Below are 21962 nucleotides of genomic sequence, written 5' to 3'. Positions count from 1 at the left end.
TCTGGAAAAAAGGAAGACCGTTTCTGCCCTGAAGAATTCAGACTAGTGAGAAAGCCAGATACACAGGGAACTAGAGCCTGGCATGGGAGTCTCGAGAAGATAGTATCTTCTCCCTTTCTAAAGCATTCTGCTTCCCTGTCTACTTTTGTAAATAAAGTTTTATTGGAACACAGCTATGCCCATTTGCATCCATATTGTGTATGGCTGCTTTCATGCTTCAGTGGCATAGTTGACCTATTGTGGCAGAGAGCGTATGAATCATGAGGCCAAAAAATACTGTCTGGCCCTGTCCAGAGTCGGTTTGCCAACAGCTGCCATAGAGAATCTGTTTTAATTTCTGACGCAGCTCAATATGCTCTGATTGTACTCACTGCACACCACAACTAGAAGGCAGCAGAGCAGGAGCTCAGCAAGTCTACACTGTAGAGTGTCACCAGAGGCACGTATATTCTACCTCCCTTCTGGTCTGGGAAGAAGAGTTTGTGAAAAAAAGCTTCCACTATGTGGTGAGCTCTCTGCCACCTTCTGGGCTCACAAGTGTCCTGTGGCTGCACCTGTTTCCAAGTAGGCGAGAACCTAAGCGGAGCAGTACTGTTGGTTAGAAGGAAAGGAGGCATGTGGAGCTGCTTCCAAGCACTTTAAGAAAAAGAAAGTATGACTCCCAGGTGAGTGTGGTGGCACACACCTGCAGTCTCCACACAGAGGCTGGGGCAGGAGAGTCTTCAGTTCTAAGCCAGCCAGAGTGACATAAAACAAAGCAAGAGCCGCGTGTGGTAGTCTGCTTCTTTAATCTCAGGAGGCAGAGGCAGGTCGATCTCTTTGAGATTGGGCCAATCTGCTCTACATAGTGAGTTCTAGGCCAACTGTGGTTACACAGAGAACATGTCTCGGAAAGACAAACAAAAAACAAGTATGAACTCCTTGTGTTCCATGGGGCTTTGAAAACCCTGACCCTATGGATGTTTCACCCTTAGTTGGATAATTTCTCTAGAGAAGCAGTTGTCCTCAACCATAAGTTTATCTTGAGGCACTTGGCCATTGTTCTGCCTAGAGGTTTTATGCTGGACTGTATTGGGCCCATAACTATATTTTCTCAAAATGATGATTTCACACAAACACCTGAACTTTCCAGACTCCAGATAAACAGGAGGGGTCTTTGGCTCCATGGAGCCTGCCTTGTCACTCAGGCCCTGTCCCGCACTGCTGGACATTGGCTACTCCTCTTACTTGGACACATGATGATGGTTTGACCCTCTTCTGCGGGTGGCACCAATCCTCAAGATTGAGGTTCACATCTTGCATGCAGCATACTGGCCTTCCCTGTAGGCACTGTGGCAGCTGTCCATCCTCTGAGCAGGCCACTTTCTCAGGCTCTGCCTTGCTGTGTTCCCAGCCAGCTGCATTCTTTCAAGTTACTTCCATCTTGCAGACTGGTGACAGGCCCTGTCTAGCAGAATTACCTCCTCCTTTGGCAGGAACCTACACACCAGGCTGTAGCAGAGCTGGCTGTGGCAGAGCTGGCCTCATGCCCCTGCTTGAGGTGGAGACACACCTTTTCCTTTGTTTGCCCAAGGCCTGGCATACAAGTGTTTGCTGAGCTGACATTGTAACCAGGGAGAAATTAGCCTGTTTGTCCCCTAGAGAATTTCTGGCCAATCTCTATAAAGCAGAGTGAGAAAAGGCCTCGTAGCTGACAGACAACTTGGCCACTTGGTTCCTCTAGACACTGGCCTATGCAGTCCTTCAGCCCAGACTTGATACCATACCTTGACCCAGCTTCCTGTGCTGTGACCCCACAGCCTCTCCTGTGATTTTCAGCTGGCATTGTGTCTCCCCATTTCCAACCCCAGTAAAGTTGTGTTCACTCCCAGCTCCTGCCTTGCCGTAGAGCCCACCACTACCTCGAGACACATGTAATGCAATGCAGTGTGTGTATGTGTTTCCTAACCAAAGAAAAAGAGTTCCGAATTATTCAGATAATTTTTTAAAGCCACTGAAAATAACAGAAAGTTAGAGCTGGAAGGGACTTAATGGCTCCTGTACTCCAAGATTCCATTTGGGGGATCCTGAACTGTCTTAGCACTTGGAGGAGCCCTAAAAAATTTTGAGGTCTGCAAAGCCAAGTACTATAAGTGATAGAAATGACTGTATGGCCAGGCTTGCTTCACTACTGTGCCACATCAGTACCTGGCAGCACCTAGGCACACTTTGCGCACTTAAGAATAGACTTCATTTTCATGAAGAAATCTGTTGCCTGCTAATTTCTCAAAACATGTGGCCCCTTGTGTATAAAACAGAAAGCCAAGCATGGATTGTCTACCTGAAATCCCTGCACTTGGGACATGGAGGCAGAAGCATCTCAAGTTTAAGGCCAGCCTGAGCTGCACAGCAATAGCCTGACTTTAAATAAACAAAATAGCCTGGCATGGTGGTGCACATCCATACCCACCTAGGGTGTGGAGGCAGAAGGACAGGAGTTCAAGGCTGACCTGGACTGTGTGAAACCGTCTTAAATGGTTTTAAAACCCCCAAACTATAACAACAACACACACACACGCAAAAGGCTATAATAATTGTATTTCTCTATTAGGGCGTGCACGCTGTGTGTGTGCGTTTGTGTGTGTGTGTGTGTGTGTGTGTGTGTGTGTGTGAGAGAGAGAGAGAGAGAGAGAGAGAGAGAGAGAGAGAGAGTAAGAGAAAGCTCCTCGGTCAGGGCCTAGCTCATAGTGCTTTTGTGTTAGCTTTGTTGGTAATAATTCTCACTTGTGCTGGGCACATGAGCCTTTGTTGTCCTTTGCATTGTAAGAGCTAACCCCTAGACTTTGGACTTGACCTCAGTGGCACAGAGACAACCAGGATAAGTAGGAGTGGGACGCGGAGGGCACTGTATCATCCTGCAGCTTCTGCCCTCAGCAGCTGACAGCACTGCCAGACAGAAATATAAGTTCTGCACTGCTAGATCTTTATGTTTTTCATAAGAACCCAGAACTTGGGATTTTGAGACGTGAAATCTCCCAAGTTTTAACTGTTGACTGGGAAGATATATTTCTTTTTTTAACATTATAGCAACTAGACATCTGTGGCTGGATCCAGCTACTGAGTGATTTTTGGCTCTGGCCCCATCACTGCCATCAGATGTGGAGGCTTAAGGCCCAGAGGAGCTGAGAGCCTGATAATGGTCAGCCCGGGAGTGGGGGCAGGGCCCAGATCTGTTTCAGCCCTCTCCCCTGCTTCCCCCAGATGTCCCTATGTTTGAGCTCAAGCACAGCAAAGCTCTGCCTCTCATTTTAAGCCTGCAAAAGGAAGCCATGAAAACCTGTAACAGGATCAGCCCTCACCTTGTCTTGGTGCCTCACTCTTCCACCCCCAGTTCCTCACCATCCCCAGTGCCCAACTCCTCCCAGTGCCTCATGCTCCCTCCAGTGTCTCAGGCCCCCTCCAGTCCCTCACCCCTTCCAGTTCCTCACCACCCCCCCACACACTACTTCAGTGCCCATCACAGTTCCGAGGAGGAGGAAGGGGGCAGAGCTTGTGAATTATACTGGAGTGTGTGTGCAGTCTGACTTTAAATCAGCCAGGTCCTCCATCCCACCTATGAAAAGGACACCTGGCACTCAGCAGGTGCTCAGTAAAATCAGCTATGTTGATCTGTACATGGTGGTGCATACCATACCTGTAATCTCAGCTGTTTGAGAGACTGAGGCAGGAGGATTGTGATTTCAAAGCCAGCTGGGCTGCATATACAGACCCTGTCTACAGAAACAAAAACCAAAGCAAAAAAAAGATCTGGGGAAGGAATGGATCTTAGGATTCTGAAGGCTTTTGTGCCCTTTTCAAGGCAGCTGGGCAGGTTGGGGCTGCAACACACTCTATTGGGACACGGGTTTTCACAAGGGCAGCATCCTCACTTCTGTGGCAAGCATCGGGTGGAAGGGCCGGGCTGGGTAATGGAGTGCGAATGGATTCAGGAGCTTGTGTCACCACTGTAGAGACAGACCAAAATCCATTTCAGCCTGGGAAGCCTGTTGTCACAGAAGTTGCTGGTGGGTTATAGAAGTGTGGCATTTCTGTACATTCCAAATGCAAAGAAAAAAATATTTCCAATGGTCTCCAATGGAATATCAAACACACTCCACGGTATTTTGTTTCATCATTTGAGAAAGAGCAGGGGGGTAAGGTTGGGAAAATACATCTTCATACATGATCATGCTGGGCAGGCACTGGGCACCGTTCATTCATTTCTTCTAGAAACATCTGCTGATATGGACTCCATTTCATGTGTGAGGAATTGAGTGTTAATAAAGCCTTAAGGCCAGGTATATTGGTGCATACCTTTAATCCCAGCCCTCAGGAGGCCAAGGCAGGTGGATCTCTGTGAGTTTGAGGCCAGCCTGTTCTATATAGTGTGTTCCAGACCAGCTGGGGCTACAGGGAGACCCTGTATCAAACAAACAAAAAACCTATAAGGTAGCCTTGGTGGGGGAGACAACAGACTCCTAGTACATGCTAAGCAATGGGCAAGAGATACGTTCTCACAGTAGGAGACCCCTGGGGTGAGTTCACTGGAGGAGCTGGACCTCTTTAAACTGAAAGCTAACTGATAAAGGTGAAGCCAGTAAGACCCAGAGAATGAAGGGACCAGACTGAGGGAATAGAGAGGGCCAAGGCCCCGAGCCAGGGAGGAGTCTGGGGTCCAAGGATCAGAAGAAAGTTAGATGAGGTGACAGGAGTGGTAAGGAAGGGGATCTGAGATGTTTCAGAGCTAGGACCTGGCCAGCTAGGTGGGATTTGGGCTATCTGCCACACACGGGGAAAGACATCAGGCTGGCAAGTAATAATGGTCTTGTATTTATTTGGTGACTGTAGTGTTTTGTGTCTGATGTTGAAGATGGGACCCAGGGCTTCTGTTCTACCTCTGAGCCTCTGTTGTTTTTTGTTTGTTTTTAAGATTTTTTATTACATTTATTTGGTTACTGACTGGAATTCATCTTCATTCCCCAGGGTGGACCACTCTAGGTACCGTGTACAACCTCTACCTCTTTTGAGAAACAAGAAGACGATTTTAAAATACTTATTACATATATATGTATGTATATATGGGATGTGTGTGTGTGTGTGTGTGTGTGTGTGTGTGTGTGTGTACATGTGGAAATCAGAGGACAACATGTGGGAGTCCTCTCTACCATGTGGATCCCAGGGATGGAACTTGGGTTCCCAGGCTTGGCTGTAAGTGCCTTTACCTGCTTAGCCATTTTGCTGACCCTAAGCTTTTATTTGACTGCACTGGAAAATCTGGGCAAGAATGGAGGCTGGATCTGGGTACATGGTGAATGCCTGGAATCCCAGCACTCAGGAGGCTGAGGCAGGAGGTTGTGAGTTTGAGGCCAGCCTAGGCTACAAAGTGAGACTCTGTCCCTGCAGAGAGTGAGGGAAGGAGGAAGGGAGTGGGGAGGAAAGGGGAGAGAGGAGGGGAGAAGGGGGGAGGGGAAAAGGGGAGAGGAGAAGAGAGGAGAGATGGGGAGAGAAATAAAGACTGGGCAGATTTGGGATGTATTTTGGAGCCAGAGTTCCACAAAACTCTCAGAGGTCCCTGAATGTGAGCAGATCTGGGGAGAGGGTCTGATAACCTAGTATCTACCTACAAGTATCAGGTGCTCTGCATGCACTTCTTTCTTTGTTGTTGTTTTGAGAAGGATCTCACTGTGTAGCCCTGGCTGACCTGGAACTCACTATGTAGACCAAGCTGCCTTCAGACGCACAGAATTCCTCCTGCCTCTGCCTTCTGAGTATTGGGATTAAAGGCGTGTGCCACCATGCCCGACTGCAGGCACTTTCTTGTATCTGACAGTGGAGAGTGGAGTTGGGACTGATGGGCTTCTGGACTGGTAGATGCTGCCACTCAGGGCCTGTAGTCTCGGCAGACACTATGTGACCTGGTCCCTGGCTCTCATATAGCTGAGTGTGAAGCTGGCCCAGAAATGCCAGGCTAAGCGTTTCTAAAGCAAGCCTAAAGTGCAGAGTGCTGTACAGGTTATAAATAACCATTTCCAGCTGCCAGTTGCAGTTTGCATTTGGAAAGGAGAGGAGGATCTTAGCATGACTTGTTTATTTCAGGTAATTTGGCAGTAAGCTGGGCCCTGGGAATTCCAGTTATAAGGAGAACACAGAGGAAGAGTGACAGGAATATTGGTCCAGGCTTTCAGGACGGAATGCAGCTTATAGGCCCAGCCTTGCCTGGACTCCTATGGGACTGAAGGGAGCCTTTCTTTACCTGGCTCTCAAATGCTCCCCTCTTGCCTAGCAGATTTCTGTAGTTTTGAAGGCAGATCCTAAGTCCCCTCAAAAGGGACCCATAGAGATGGAGATAGAGGACAGTATCCCTGGGTATCCACAGGACACTGGTTCTGGGATAAAGTCCAAAAGGGATCAAGGCTTTTATGTAGTATTTATATAGACCCTGTATGCTCTTTTTTCTTCCTAGTATATCCTGTGAATCACCTCTAGATTACTTAAATATCTAATGTGGTACAAATGCTATGTGAAGCAATTTATATGGTGTTTAGAAAAGAATGACAAGAAAAAATGTCTACATGTTGAGTAGAGGTAGAAGTTTCTCTCCTTAGTTATTTGAATCCACACATATGGACACTGGCTAGGAAGGGCTGACTATAATGGGAAAAGTGAGAGGGTTCTAGTCTTCTGCCTATTTACTTGTGAGATTGGAAATAAGAGGTCTGCTTTGTTGCACTTTTGGATTAAAAAAAAAAGTCACTTGGTTGCCTGGTGTGATGGCTCAGTGGGTTAAAGATGTTTGCTGCCGAGCCTGAAGGCCTGAGTTCAGTCCCTGGAACCTACATGATAGAAGGAGAGAACTCTGACCTCCACATGTGTGCCCAGGACAACCCCCCCACACACACACTGAGTGAATAAATAAATGTAATAAAAATCATTTGTCAACATGTTAAAATTAGAAGCTTTTAGACCTGATTCATAACTTATTTGGAAAAATCAAAAGTGGCAAAACAAGCCAGGTGGGGAGCGGCATACACCCATAATCTCAGTGCTGGGAAGGCAGAAGCAGAAGGGTTGCCCAGAGCTCAAGGTCAGGCTGGGCTGCAGAGTAACACCCTGTCTCAAAACAAACAGAAAAACTCAAACCCAAAAAACTAGCAAGAGAAGGCCCACATTCCCACATGGAACCCTGCAGCTAGAGCCGAGCACCAGTTTCCCTGTGAGGCTGGGCGGCCTTTGGACTACAGGGTTAGCACCTGCCACCTTCCTCTGCCACTGCATCTGTCTGGCCCTTAGTATATGTTTGCAATGCAGTGAATGGAAGCCAGAATCAAGGTTCATGGGCACACAGGAAGTTGGAATGGGGCTGAGGGTGCATGGGACATGGTAGAAATGACCTGATCTTGAGGGGTGTGGGGGAAGACTGTTGAGTATGATGGGTAATGTAAGTGGTGGGGTAGAACCACACTCACCATGCCTTGTTTGCTCTGTGACTTGGGCAAGTTGCTTTATTTCTCTGACCCAGAGCTTTGTGGTTGAAAATAGGAAATTCCAAGAGCCAACAGGTCAGGAGAAGAACCTGAGTCAGCACGGTGAAAGGTCTCCCACAGCCCTAGGGATAGGCCTTGACTGACCTTTTATCTTTCCCATGCCCTTATCTTCTCCAGCTAGTCCATAAAACTTTTGCCCTCAAATTAGTCTGAGGTCACCTGTGGGCTGCTGGCTTAGCTAAGAAACTTGTTGATATATCTTGTCATCTTTCCTTCTTATCGCCCCTGAATTCCAGAGTGATCTCTTTAGAGATTTGTCCCTCTGAAAATCCTGGGCTTTCTTTCCAGTGAGCTTCCAGGCCTGAGGGTCATGGAGCTGCTCTGTCTCCTGACAGCCCCCTCCATTCCCTCACAGACTTCCCCCAAGATAGCTTTTAGCACTTCTCATTATCCAATGTTTTAAAGTTTTTTATTTATTTTTATTTATGTGTATGAGTGTGAGGTCTGCATGTAAGTGCACCCGTGTCTTGCAATGCCCTCAGAGGACAGAAGATCCCCTGGAACTGGAGTTACTGATGGTTAACTGCTATGTGGGTGCTGGGATTTGAACCTAGATCTTCTGCAAGAACAGCCAGTGCTCTTAACTGCTGAGCCATCTCTCTGGCCCCTCGTTATTGTTTTCTTTTTTAAATATTTTATTTATCATTTTATTTTATGTGTATAAATGTATTGCCTGCATGTGTGTAAGTGCACCCGTGTCATGCAATGCCTGAGGAAGTCAGAAGAGGGCATCGGATCTCCTGGAACTGGAATTATGGATGGTTGTTAGCTGTTATGTGGGTGCTGGGAATCGAACTTGGGTCCTCTGAAAGAGCAGCCAGTGCTCTTAACCACTGATCCATCTTTCCAGCCCCAAATGCTGTATTTTCTTAAACTATTATTTTTAATTTCATTTTTCATGTGTAGGTGGTGTGCATGTGTATATGCATGTTTGCATGTGTGTGAATACATGTGCATGTGGAGACCTGGGGTTGGTAATTGGGGATCAGCCCAGATCACTTTTCCACTTTTTTCACTGAGACAGGGTCTCGGTCAAACCCAGAGCTCGTCGATATGACTAGTCTCATTAGTCACCTTGCTCTAGGGATCTCCTGTCTCTGCCTATGAAATTATAGGCGGCCCACCAGGACCACCCAGCTGATATCAGGATCTGGGAATCTGGACACCAGTCCTCAGGTTTGCATGGCAAGCTTAACCACTGAGCTGTCTCCCCCATCCTTTCTTAAACCTTTAAGTTAGCTTTTAGACACTGCTCTACTTTGAGTCTCTGTTGCTGTCATAACACACTGACCAAAACTAACTTAGGTAGGGAAGGGTTTATTTGGCTTACAGTTCATCATCCAGGGAAGGCAAGGCAGGAACCCGGAAGCAAGAACTGGAGCAGAGACTGTAGAGGAGCACTGCTTACTGGTTTGCTCCCTCTGGCTTGCTCGGCTGCCTTTCTCATACTGCCCAGGCCCACCTGCTCAGGAATGGCTCTGCCCACAGTGGGTGGGCCCCCCACATCAATTAACAATTTAAAAAATGCCTCAGCCTCAGCTGGTGAAGCCATGCTGGCCTAGCCATCCATGTACAATGGTGGAGCAATGCCAGCCTGTCTACCACAGCCTGGGGGTAGGGGTGGGGAACCAAGCCGGCCTGCCCACCTGCAATGCCCCAGTGGCACCCATAGTCAGCCCACCATTCTCATCACTCAGTGGGTGTCAAAACCTGGCTGCGGTCCCCAACAACATTAGAAATCTGAGAAGTATACAGTGTATAGATTTTAGAAAATAAACTAGAGGACACTGGTATAAAACTGTCATGTGATGCTCTGAAACTTCCCACCTGCCACTCAGAGACTCTTAGATTGGAGGCCTGTGAGCTAATGCTGCCTAATATAAGAGCCTAGCTTCATTTACCCATAGTAAAACCTTCTGGGGCATCAATCTATTGGAGAGCTCCTTGGTCCACAGTGGGATCATTGTGCTAAATGAGGCCAGGAAACAGCCAAAGTTGATGTGGAAAGCCAAGCGTTTCTGACTGGTGAGAAAAAGAGAAATCCCTACTTGACATTCCTAAGCAGTGTGTAAGAGATCCAGAAATTCAGAGTGAAAATCCTAGCCGGGTGTGGTGGCGCACACCTGTAGTCCCAGCACTTGGGAGGCAGAGGCAGGTGGATCTCTCTGAGTTCAAAGCTACCCTGGTCTACATGGTGAGTTCCAAGACAGCTGGGGCTACAGGGAGACCCTGTCTCAAAAGGACCAAAAAAAAAAAAAAAAAACTATAGATCACTGACACTCTAATGAGATGACATGTAATTTCTTTGGCACCCAGCTCAGATGGGTTATGTAAGATGGATGGAGTTTTTCATTTGCTAATAGAAGACATGGGGGGGGGCTGTGAGGGCACAGATAGGGGAAGAAGTTTGAGTATAATCAAAATTCATGTATGAAATTCTTGATTCAATAAAATTTCTCTTAAACTTTACAAAGAAAAAGAAAGAAAGAAAGAAAGAAAGAAAGAGAGAGAGAAAGAAAGAAAAGAGAAAGGAAGGAAGGAAAGAAGGAAGGAAGGAAGGAAGGAAGGAAGGACTGAAGGAAGGAAGGAAGGAAGATAGATAGATGCCTCAGAAACATGGTCACAGGCCAGTGTGATGGAGACAGTTCTTCCATTAAGATTCTCTGTTCCAGGCTGACAGCTGAAGAAGCTATGGCAGATGCTCAATATTCTAAGTGCATTTTGAATGTATTTAATTATTTGCTATTTTAACTCAGGCTGGCATCAAACTAAGAGCAGTCCTCCTGCCTCAGCCCCGAGTGCTGGGATTACAGCCATGTGCCACAATGCTGGCCTGGATTTAATTCTTTAGTAGGATATATACAAGAAATCCATTCAATGATAACACAAAATAAATAAAACAAGAGTAAAGCAGTGTTTCCAAAGTTCATACATTGAGAAGTCACTCACAGGTACCCTCTTGGTGGTTCTTTAATGTGACTAGACACAGTCCAAGTATAACTTCTCTCTTACTATTTTTTACAGAAAAGATTGCATGTTACATACCCTTTCTGCCTCTTAGTGGTTTTTGTTTGTTGTTGTTTATTAAACCTGTCCATCTTGTAAAAGGAGATAAGGAATAGACCACGGGGTTCCTGCATCCTCCCTTCCAGTTTTTGTAGAGTTGTTTATTTTTTTCTTTAATTTCAATGTTTTCTAGTCACATTTCTTTTTCAGTGCTAGGGATGGATGCCCTTGCACATGCTGTAAGCACTCTACCACTGAGCTCTATCCCCAGCCCTTCCAGTTGTTGAGTGTTGCTTTCTGTTCTGTGGCTTGCCATGCTTATTCAAGGTTCCTGATGGACATCAGTTGTAGTCGATATATGCTTTGGAAAATTATGATATCATGACTACCTTACTCATGTTTCTTGCTTATGGAGTTCACAGCAGATTCCTAGTGGGGATGTTGCCAGCTTCAAGGGAAAATGCCTTTGTGCTTCTGAGCATGTCACCAACATGCTATCTAAAGGAGCTGACATTTTATGCTCTACCCAATGAGGCCTTTCCCAGATTTTTCTTGGGCTGTTAGGTGCAAAAGGCATTGTCTGAAAGGGATGTTTTGTGTAAATTAAATTACATGAACATACACGCACGCACACACACACCATATACCTTCACACTTACACAAATGAAGAAATAAGTTGGCCTTGCTGTTCAAGCGATGGAAGTACCATCAGCCTCCTGGGGACATATAAGTCCTTTGTTCTAATTCCTTGGCCCAGGCTCTCTGTGCCTGTGAGATTTACATGGAGTCACCTGTATTCCTGAAGAGAGGGAATGTGGAAAATCAGGCCTGCTCCTGTTCCAGATCTTCTGTGGAAGCCACCCTGCTGGAAGGAAGCCACCTTGCTGGAAGGAAGCCCCAGCTTCACCAAGGAGTCATTTGCTTCTAATTCCCTTATTGATTTCTTGGGGAGCCTGAGGCAGATTAAAAGGCACAGAAAGAATTCCTATTCACTTTCTTCCCCTGCACCTTCCTGTGCTGTCCTTGTTCCTTGAGTGGGCTTAACAACCCGACTGGGGAACAGTGATGCCTAGTGGCTAGGACAGTCCACCTCCGGGGCTCTTCACCAGTGGTGTGATATTGGGCAGATGTCCCAACCTCTGGATCTTGGTGACTTCATCTGACAGGGGGTAGGAGTAGTGCCTAATTCCAGGTGGCTGTGAGGGGTCAGTACCTGGCACATAGTAGGCCCTGACTACAGGTGTGATCTACTAAAATAGTGACAATGATCATGATGGCAGTGGTGATGTTACAATGCTAATGACGGTGATGACATGTAAGTCCCATTTTTTGAGGATGAGCAAGTGATTCAGTTGATTCACTCCTTACTGCATTGGTTTATATCAATGAGTATAATACTGTTCAAGAAAGCAAGAGTTACTCAATTCCTAGAACGAATAAGGTCAGATAAGATAAAATAAAATTTGAAAAGTCTACAGGCCAAAGCTGCTGCTGCTGGAGCACTACCTTTAATCCCAGCACTCTAAAGGCAGAGGCAGGTAGACAAGCAAACCTCTGAGTTGGAGGCCACTCTGATCAACATAAATTCCAGGCCAGCTCAGGCTACATAGTGAGACCCAGTCTCAAAAAAAGGAAAAAAAAAAAAAAAAACCAAAAAAAACTTATTGGACTTTTTTTTTTTTTTTGTCTTTTTGATAAGGTCTCCCTATAGCCCCAGCTGGCCTGGAACTTGCTATGTAGACCAGGCTGACTTCAAACTCACAGAGATCTGCCTGCCTCTGCCTCCCAAGTGCTGGGACTAAAGGTGTGCACCTCCACGCCCAGCTTATTGGAATAATTTAATGCTCTATAATGGCAGAGTTAAATAGCTGTGGTCTTATGGTTTTAAGATCTTATGACCTTATGCCCTACAACCAAAAATATTTACTGTGTGGCCCTTTGTTTTGTTTTTTTTGTTTGTTTGTTTATTTTTTTTGTTTTTTTTTTTTTGAGACAGGGTCTCCCTGTAGCCCCAGCTGTCCTGGAACTCACTATGTAGACCAGGCTGGCCTTGAACTCACAGTGATCCATGCTGGGATTAAAGGCGTGCACCATCACGCCCAGCTTTGTGTGGCCTTTTATAGACGTGGTTATAAGGAAGATACATCTGTATAGAAGCTGGCTGCAGACAGTGGAGCTGTGGTAGCCAAGTGCTGAACTTCCAAGCTCTTGCCTGCATCCCCACCTTTCTTCCCTTGTCTGACTAAGGAAAAACAGAGGGAGCAGCTGAAATAAGAATAGTTTAATGAGGAATAGCATAAAAATATATTTTGCATATGTATTATGTATTTTCATGTGCACCAAATTTTACACACGCATATTAGTCTACCGAAATGGGTATAAAAAGCTGTGTCCTGAACTGTACTTTATGGATAACTTAAGCAGGTTTTCGAGCGTAATTTGGACATTGATTTTTTTTTTTCCCCTTGCCTGATGACATCAGAAACTAGCATCCAGGGAAGACATGACTTCTCTAAATGGCAGTGGTGAATATTATCTCCATCTAGAGCAGAGTAAAGCTGAAGTGTTGGATCCTAACGCTGGAAATAAATCCTAAGTGCAGATAAAGCCTTTCTGAAGTCATAAATGGAAGGCTAGTGTTAGGTTTACAAAGGCTCTGTGCATTCACTTCCAGGCACATGTCTGCGCTGCAAAGTGAAGCTCACATGAGCATTTACATCTGGCCTTATTTATTGCTTCGGTGCTGATGTAGACAGGTCACCTTGCAAAGTGCAGAGGAACACCCCTTTAATTTTGCAGGCGGCATATATTGATATTAATGTGATTCTCTCCCGGAGTTGTGAGAGTAAATGAGGTACAGGTAAGGAAGATAACCAAAGATGCCACATACAATAGGCAGGCACAGTGGAGGCTGGGTACCGCCCTTCTGTCCTTGGCAAAGAGCAGCTGTCTCTGCCTTCTTGGGATGAGGCTACCTGCAGGAGAGGGGCTCCCGGTGCGAGGACCCAGCCAACCCATCTTTGAGGGAGGTTAGATACAAATGCTTGTAATTAGAGCACATTATCTTTGTTGGAAAATAAGCAAATTATTTTCCAATTTAATGAATAAAGACACTTCTAATTAACTCCAGTAGAGAGATTTGCTTTTGAATTTCACTGAGCAGTTAAGGTTTGTGTTTATGGCCCACCTTAATGTTTTGCTTTGTTTTAACATGTGATGAGATTCTGTTTTATCATCTTTTTTTACTTTTGGTGGTGTGGGGATAGCAAGGCCATACACATGCTAAGCAAACACTCTGTTATCACTAGACCATGCCCCAATGAAGTTTTAGGAGATGGAAAGCAAGCCCAGAGATGATTCAGTCTGTTTAAACAACAACAACAACAAAAAACTCCAGGAGGGAGCTATGGCCCAGAGAGATCCTGGGACTTATCAAAGGTTATAGATTCTTCAGTACTCGCCCAGAGCCCCAGGGTATGACTGGCAAAGGAAGGACCTTGCTAGACTTAGCCTGCCACCTGCCACGTTGGTCCCAAACTGGCTCTGCTGCCCTCCTGCTCCCTGCCTTACTCTGAGCCTGCCCTGCTAGCATCTCACTTGCCCTAGCACTGTACCCTCTGTGAAAATGTCTTGGTCTGGTGGCACCCTGGTTTCCAGCCCTTCCACCTCAGGCTCATTCCAGGCTCTGCTTTGTGTGGGCAGGCTACCCAGCATATCATCCTCTCTGGCCAGCTGAAGGTGAGTTCCAAATCCCTAGACTAACAGCCAGAGCAGGGATGACCAAGGGTTTCTGAAATGTTCTCTCTAGATCTAGCCCCAAAACATTGGGTTTCAATAAGGCCATGTTTAAATTAGCCCAACAACCAGATCTCCTGACCCCTAGACCCTGGTCTCTTTGGTATAAATGTTTTAACCATTTATACCAAACCTTATTTTTAAAGCAATTTAGATTCACAGCAAAATTAAGCAGAAAGTTCAGGGTTACCAGAGAACCCCCATCTTCACATAAGCATTTTTGTTAGTGCTGGAGATGGAACCCAGGGTCTTGCTTATGTTAGACAAGCACTGTTACCTAGCTACATCCCCAGCCTTCCCAACTCTGGGCATCCCATCTCACAATGCCTATTATCCTGAGTTTTTTTGTTTTTTGTTTTGTTCCTCCCGCCCCCAAGAGGCTGTCACTATGTACACCCTGGCTGGTGTAGAACTCACTGTGTAGACCAGGCTGGCCTCCTAGAGAGATCCCCCTACCTCTGTCTCAGGAGCACTGGAATTAAAGACGTAAGCCACCATACCCTGGCAATCCTGGGTCCTTTTAAACCACCCAGTCCTGAATAGTTCTTTGTCTTAAGGTGGAAAGGAAAACATAGAGTCAGAAAAGTTACAAAGGGGTGTCTGGGGAACACAACAGCAGTCAGACTGGGAGTCTCAACAGTTCCTCCTGTCCTGGTGTCCTGACATCTCTGTCCCAGTGCAGGTGGCCTCTGGCTACTCACAACATCAAAGCTCACAAACCAGCCCCACCTTGCCTCTCTCTCCTTGCTGTCTCTCAGAAACAATTCCAAATTCCTGGGCTGGCATTCTACTTGGCTGTGGCTGGTTAGGGGCCCACCCCTGGTATGACATACTTAGATTTGGAGCATGGGGTCACATGTAGTCATGGCTGCCCCAGATCTCCTCTGCAAACAGTGGAGAGAGGAACAGAGGCTAGTTTAAGGGGTCATTATAAGCTGAGCAGATGTGTTGTCAGTTTTCTACTGTAACAAATACCCGAGACCATCAGCTTATGAAAAGAAAATGTGTATTTTGGTTCACAGTTATTTTGGATGCTTTAGTCCATGGTCTGTTGTCCTGTTGCTTTTGGCCCTGTGGTAATGCAGCACAAAGAGAAGAGGAAGGGTATCCAACCCTCCACTGGGGCCCACCTCCCAATAACACCAGGAGGTGGGCACCTTCAACATATGGTGTATTCGTCACTTTTCTCAATGCTGTGACAAGGTGCCTGGCAGAAACAAGGAAAGGAAGGTTTATTTTGACTCATAAATTTGAGATTCAGTTTCCTGTGATAGAGAAGGCATGGCGACAGGAGTGACTCTAGGGATGAGAGCAGGAGGCCCAGGGTTCACATCTCATATGCTAGGAAGCAGAGAACACAGGCCGTAACCAGTTGTGGGTATGACCTTCAGAGGCCTGCCCCTCCTTCCTTCAGCCAGGCCCCACCTCCCAAAGACTCCACAGCATGAGCCTGCAGGGACATTTCCAGGTCAAAGCATGGCGCATGAACAGTCAAGATCCATACTTTAGCAGCAGATGATCTGGAAGATGTCCAAAAACAAACCGCCTTTGTCTGAGCCTTGGTCCTCATTTCCTGCCTCTCAGCCTCTTGGCTCCTGCCTTCTGAGAGACCTAATAGGACATGTGGTTGTGGCAGTCACAAATAGCCATCTGGGAGTGAAGTTGGGCACTTTAGGTGATACACTGACAACACACAGTGACCTCTGTTTTATATTTTAAAACCAAAACAATGTTAGAACCTTTTAGAGTGGACACTTCCCTCGGTTGTGAAAGCTGCCTTTGGAAGAGGGTATTCAAGCAAATGGTGCTTCTCGAATTTATGCATACCTTCAAACGCTAATCTAAGGTTTTCTGAGAAAAGCAGTGATTCTCTCTGAAATTGCCCATTATGTGAATGATTACTGCTAATTCACATCTGCACAGTCACCTGTACTGTGAGTGTGGGATTTGACGCAACATCAGAATCCTATGTGGGCAACAGAAGACATTTTTGTGGAAGGCACTTTATGTAATTCCAAACAATTTAATAGAAATGTAATTCGACAGGGAAAACTACAGTCCATCGGCCCTTTCAGAGTGCAGATAATAGCCCAGATTAAAGGGCTGGAGCTTTATTCATTATAGTCAAATAACATGAATGTGTGAATTACCATTTTTCCTTGCCGTTGGTCTATTTCAAAAGTGTGCCATTTTCCCATTATAATAATAGGCTACATTTTTCTTAAAATCATTTGATTATGATTGGTCCTGTCTTTTCAGTTTGCAAATAAAAAGCTTTTGCGATGATAAACCAGTCCTTCCCAAACAGCTTTAATCTCTGCTTCTGCTTTTGAACTGCTACAGGTCAGGCCCTGCGGAAGGCGGAGAGAAGGCGGTCCTGCCCCCGGGAGAAAAAGGAGGTAATGTGTCTTTGGTGAAGACTAGGGGAAGTAAGGACCTGGAGGCTGAGTGGGGTGCCAATAGGACTAGCTATTCTGTGATCTCCTTCTCAACCTGTTGTCACTTGTGATAATAATCTCTCAGTGAGCACATCCATTGGCTTTGTGTGACAAATCACTCCAGATGTCAGTGACTTAACAGCCATGCTTTTAAAAGTTCCTGAGTCTGAGTTGCAATCTGGGCCTCTCAGGGACCCTGCTGATGGGCCAGGTGCCTGCTGTTAAAGGAGCTGAGGCTCCTTTGTGACTGTTATATCACCTTGGCTGGCTGGCTGCCACATGCACTCTCCTCCAGCAAGCCAATCAGGTTTGCCCACATGGAGCTTCTAGGGTCCAAGAAAACCAAGTGCCAGCTGGGAGACTTCCCAGTCTTGGGTTTACAAAGGCCATAGGGTCGCATCTGTCATTTTCTAGAGTGAAAGGATATTTGTCAGGTTCAGCTGGGTCCAGGGGCTTCAAAGCATGCCATAAGGTCAGGCCAGATTTAGGAGGTGGGGAAAAGAAGAAGAAAAGAGAAAGAAAGGGGTGGTGGCGGTAGTGAATAGTCACTTTTTTTTTGGCTTTTCTTTTCTAATTTTTAAGACAGGAGTTCATAGCCCAGGTTAGTCTATAACTTTATAACTTACAATTATAGATCAGACTGTCCTTGAACCCAAGACACTCCTGTTCCTCTTGAATATAGGTGTGTGTCACCACACACAGGACCAGGACTCACTTCTCAGTGGGAAGAAAGAACTACATAGTACTCTCTTTGTGTATGTGTGTGTGTGTGTGTGTGTGTGTTTATTTTGGGGGGACAGGGTCTCCCTGTAGCCCTAGCTGGCCTGTAACTCACTATGTAGACCAGGCTGGCCTCAATCTCTCAGAGATCTGCTGCCTCTGCCTCCAGAGTGCTGGGCTTAAAGGCGTGAGCCACCATGCAGGGCTGTGGCCAATCTTGAGAGCTACCCCACTGAGCCTGCTTGCTAAGACTGAGGGATGGTGTGACACTGTTGCTTTGTGTGTTGTGTAGTTGGAAGAGAGGCACCCCAGGATTTTTGTAGTACAGTGTGCAAAACTATCATAGGACAGAGAAAGTGTGATTGCAGGGTAGAAACTAGGTCACCTAACACAGCCAGCAGTATCAAGATAGGCTTTGCTGGGCTGGAGAGATAGCTCAACTGTTAAGAGCACTGGCTGCTTTTCCAGAGGACCAGGGTTTGGTTCCCACACCCACATGGTGACTATCAGCTGTCTATAATGGGAGTTCTAGGAACCCTTCTTCTGGCCTCCAAGGACATTGCATGCACAAGTGTACTTACATACATGCAGGCAAAGCACTCATACTCATAAAATTAAAAAAAAATAATAAAATTTTAAAAAAATTTAAAGACTATGTACTGTTCTTGTAAGAGCAGAGTTAAGTTCCCAGAACCTTCGTTGGGTGACTCACAGCTTTGTTATGTAATTCTAACTCTGGGGGATACAACACTCTGTTCTCCCTGGGCACCTGCACTCGGGTGCGCGCGTGCGCGCACACACACACACACACACACACACAGCACACAGACACACACACATCATTAAAAATAAAATCATTATTGTTTTAAAAAGATTTTGCAAGCCCTGTGTGATGGCATAAGCCTGTAATCTCAGCACCTGGAGTCTGAGGCAGAAAGATCAGAAGTTCAAGGTCGACCAGACATGCGTAGACAGAAAGGAAGAAAGTCTTTTTACAAAGGGTGATAGACAGGCTGCCTCTTAGAGGATAAATCGTTTTCTAGTCCAAGGAAACAACATGGTCAAAAATAGACATGAATAAAGAAAATGCAAGACCTTTGAACCTCAAGAGGGGTGGGAAGTGGCGGCAAGGACCATGGTTACCACAGGGCCCTTTGATCAAGTTCTATGTTTGGGGGTGGGGAGGGAGAAGGAAGGATGGAAAGACAGCAAGAATCTCTCTCTCTCTCCCTCTCTCCCTCTCTCTCTCCCTCTCTCCCTCTCTCCCTTAGCAACAGAACCCCCTAATTGCTGCTTTCCCAGCATCTCCCATTGTGCCAATTGCCTGAGAGTATTTCAGATCATTTCTCTTCTAAAAAGTGCTTGAAGTGAAAAACAAAGAGTGAGGCTGTTTATCTCAATGCCCAGGTTTAATCCTGAAAGATACTTAAGATGGCTTCAGGCCCTCTGCAAAGAGAGGCTTCGGGCTGGCTCTCTCAACGGGCTTTCCTTTGGTTAGAAAAACAAAAGAACAAAGGGCATTGGTCATAGCTGGCTAAAGGGACTCTCCCCATGTCCCCTGACCATGCCCACCCCACTGCTGCCTCTCTGCACTGTTCCCCCCACTCCCCTCACCTGGGAAATAGCTACTTGCTGGCACTGCATGCCTTACTCAGATTGCCAGCCATAGATCAAGCTCTGTCACTGTGAAAGGCAAGGCAAAGACAGGCTGTCTAATTCTCAGGGCTGGTTGGAACAAGCAGCCAGGGACACGTGTCATGTCCCTTCCCTGGTAAGGCTGTACAGGCCACTCTCTCCCCAGCAGGTGAAAATGTAGTTTCCACCCTAGCTCATATTGGGGACAGTTCCTGCATGGTGGTGGTGGTGAGGGGGGCTCCTGGGCTGATACAGTGAGGTGGTGGGATATGGCTCTCAGTGAATTTGCCAGGCCACATTCAATCCACAGTGGTGCTGTGCTTCAATCCTGCCCCATTACAATGGGGTTTTTTTAATCTTTTTTTTTTTTTGCATGTGTATGTGTGTATATGCATGGCTTGTCTGCATGTGTGAGTGCAAGTGTGCATGCATGTGGAGGCCCAAGTTGAAGGTGAATATATTACTCAGTTGTTGTCTACTTCATTGAGACAGGGTCTCTCTTAGCCCCAAGCTTGTTGATTCTAGCTAATCTAGCTAGCCAGTTTGCTGGGTTACCCAGGATCTGGGTCTCTGCCTCCCAAGTGCTGGGGTTACAGATGGATACCCATAGGGCTTTTAGAGGAGTTCTGGGATCTGAATTTCCATATTCACACTTGTGAGCAAATACTTCACTACATATTTTTTTATTTTCTTTTTTGGTTTTTTTGAGACAGGATGTCACATGCCTTTAGTCCCAGCACTCGGGAGGCAGAGGCAGGTGGATCTCTGTGAGTTTGAGGCCAGCCTGGTCTACATAGTGAGTTCCAGGCTAGCTGGAGCTACAGGGAGACCCTGTCTCAAAAAGATCATATATATTGGGAGGTTCACCTCTTATACAGGCTTCTGACTTCTTTAGAAAACTGAAGAGCCAGCATAGTTGTATATACCTGGGAGGCTCAGGCAGGAGAAGTTGGAGTTTAAAGGTAGCCTGAGCTATATAGTGACTTTGAGGCCTTCTTGAGCTACAGAGCAAAGTCCGTGCCAAATTAGCAACCCCAAACATAAAAAGGAAGAGTGAGGATGACAGCACAGAGCCCTTATTCCTATGAGGTGTCAGTATGCAATGGCTGTCACTGGTGTGGCTGGCTGTTACATGGGGTGCCCAGGTTTCCATCCTTATCTTCCCTCTCTTTGGAAGGAGATAGGTCCATAGCATCATGCTGTGCTTTGTGCTTTCCATCAGTGATTTACAGGCTGCTTGTGGTAGCATCACCTGGGAGCTTTTTGTTTTATGAGATATGGTCTTACCTTCTATCCCAGATTGGCATTGAGTTGTTTTTCTTTTTTTTTTTAAATGATGTGTTTGGGTGGGGTGGGGGAGGGGATTGTGCGTGTAAGTACAGTGCCCCGGGAGGCCAGAAGAGGGCATTAAATCCCCTGGAACTGGAATAGTGGGTTGTGAACTATCTGATGTGGGTGCAGGGAACCCAACTCAGGTCCTCTGTAAGAGCAATATGTGCTCTTAACTGCTGAGCCATCTTTTTAGCCCTTGAACTTGTGCTCTTCCTGCCTCTGCCTCTCACTTTTTGGAATTATAGGGTTGTGCCTCTACACCCAGCCTACCTGGGAGATTTTAACTATCCTGTCTAGGTCTCTCCAAACTAGTAAATCAGGCTCTGGGTGTGGACCCAGACATCAGAATGTGTTAACTGCCAGCAGTGCCCATGTGCAGACAAGGATAAGTGGGCTTTGGGAGCATGAGGCAGCCCTGGCTCCTGACCACAGGCTCCCTGTGTACCGTGCACAGCCTGCCCGGCACCCAGCCCCTCAGTCTCTAGAAACCCACAGATACAGATCAAGAGGGAGAACAAAGAATAGAGAGCACAGAAGTATCTACGTGAAGCCCTTGGGTGTCAGAGGAAGGAAAGACTTCCTGGAGAGCCAGGCTGAGCTGAGGTGCTGGAAGGGTTACAGTTGGTTCTGAAAAATGTACCTTTGATGGTTGGCTTGCAGTCAGTAAATACTCTTAGTTCAGCTGGTAAAAATATTCTCAGCCTCGCCTCTAACAAGTATTCATGGCTTCTGCCTGTAGAGATTATGTAGTGTTTATGGCCCCTGGTCATGAATTATTAATGATTTTGAAATTGTGGCCATTGTAGTTTACTCAAAAATCATTAGGAAGCACATTTATCATACAGTGCTTTAAAAAAGCGAGTGAGAGAAAATCCCAGGGGAGAGAGAAATTTTTATTCACCATCCAGCCTACCCACCTTCCCCATGTACACAGCGCTGACCAGGGTATATAGTGACAGGGACATGGCTTCCTACTGTACAAGACCCCCTGCAGCTCTATGAATTAGGGCCTCAACATGACATGCAGGCTCCCACGGATCTCACAGCCTAGCAGTATGACCTCAAACCCCCTGAGCCCTCTCACTGATTGCTCAGGCTTTCCAGGGAGAGTTGGCATACAGAATAGCAGACCTAGCTCCCTTGAATAGTGCTGCCCTGCAGTTAAGTCCCACAGATGTCAGCTGCCTAGCGTCTGCAGTTCACAGGGAGAAGGTCTACAGTTGTTCTTCTTTCAACAGGGGCCCCCCTAGCTCCAGCTGGACTTTAGATGGATCCCGGCCTTCCTTTTCCTAGATGGGAGTCTTTGAGTAGGCCCTAGTTAGGCTACTCTTAACCACTCTGTGAGTCTCTTGTGATAATGGACTGCCATTTTGCAGTTGATTGGAGATTCTAAAAACCACTCATCTATAGAGCTCACTTTGTAAAGGACTATAAAAAGTATTTAACTTTCCCACCTAGAAAACCTTAAGCCTTC

General features: G+C 46.3%; 1 protein-coding gene across 7 annotated transcripts in view; it reads left to right on the top strand.

The window, feature by feature from the left end:
* The window catches only part of Kiaa0556 (KIAA0556 ortholog), a 197178-nt gene that overhangs the window by 6929 nt on the left and 168287 nt on the right, over positions 1 to 21962 (top strand). For 4 of the 7 annotated variants that reach the window (XM_008841640.2, XM_008841648.3, XM_029567752.1 and 1 more), the window contains one exon: positions 16707 to 16762. The exons of 1 other annotated variant lie outside the window; for it this stretch is intronic. In XM_008841640.2, the coding sequence (XP_008839862.1) occupies positions 16707 to 16762 (56 nt within the window). Of the gene's footprint in view, positions 1 to 16705; positions 16763 to 21962 lie in introns of those variants that run through there. 2 more of the 7 variants (XM_008841666.2, XM_029567756.1) reach the window with 1 other exon arrangement.

The sequence above is a fragment of the Nannospalax galili genome, unplaced genomic scaffold (genome assembly GCF_000622305.1).
Source record: "Nannospalax galili isolate Female #2095 unplaced genomic scaffold, S.galili_v1.0 scaffold411, whole genome shotgun sequence".
NCBI lineage: Eukaryota > Metazoa > Chordata > Mammalia > Rodentia > Spalacidae > Nannospalax > Nannospalax galili.
The sequence above is the reverse complement of the archived record's forward strand: the minus strand, read 5'-3'. Positions and strand labels throughout refer to the sequence as shown.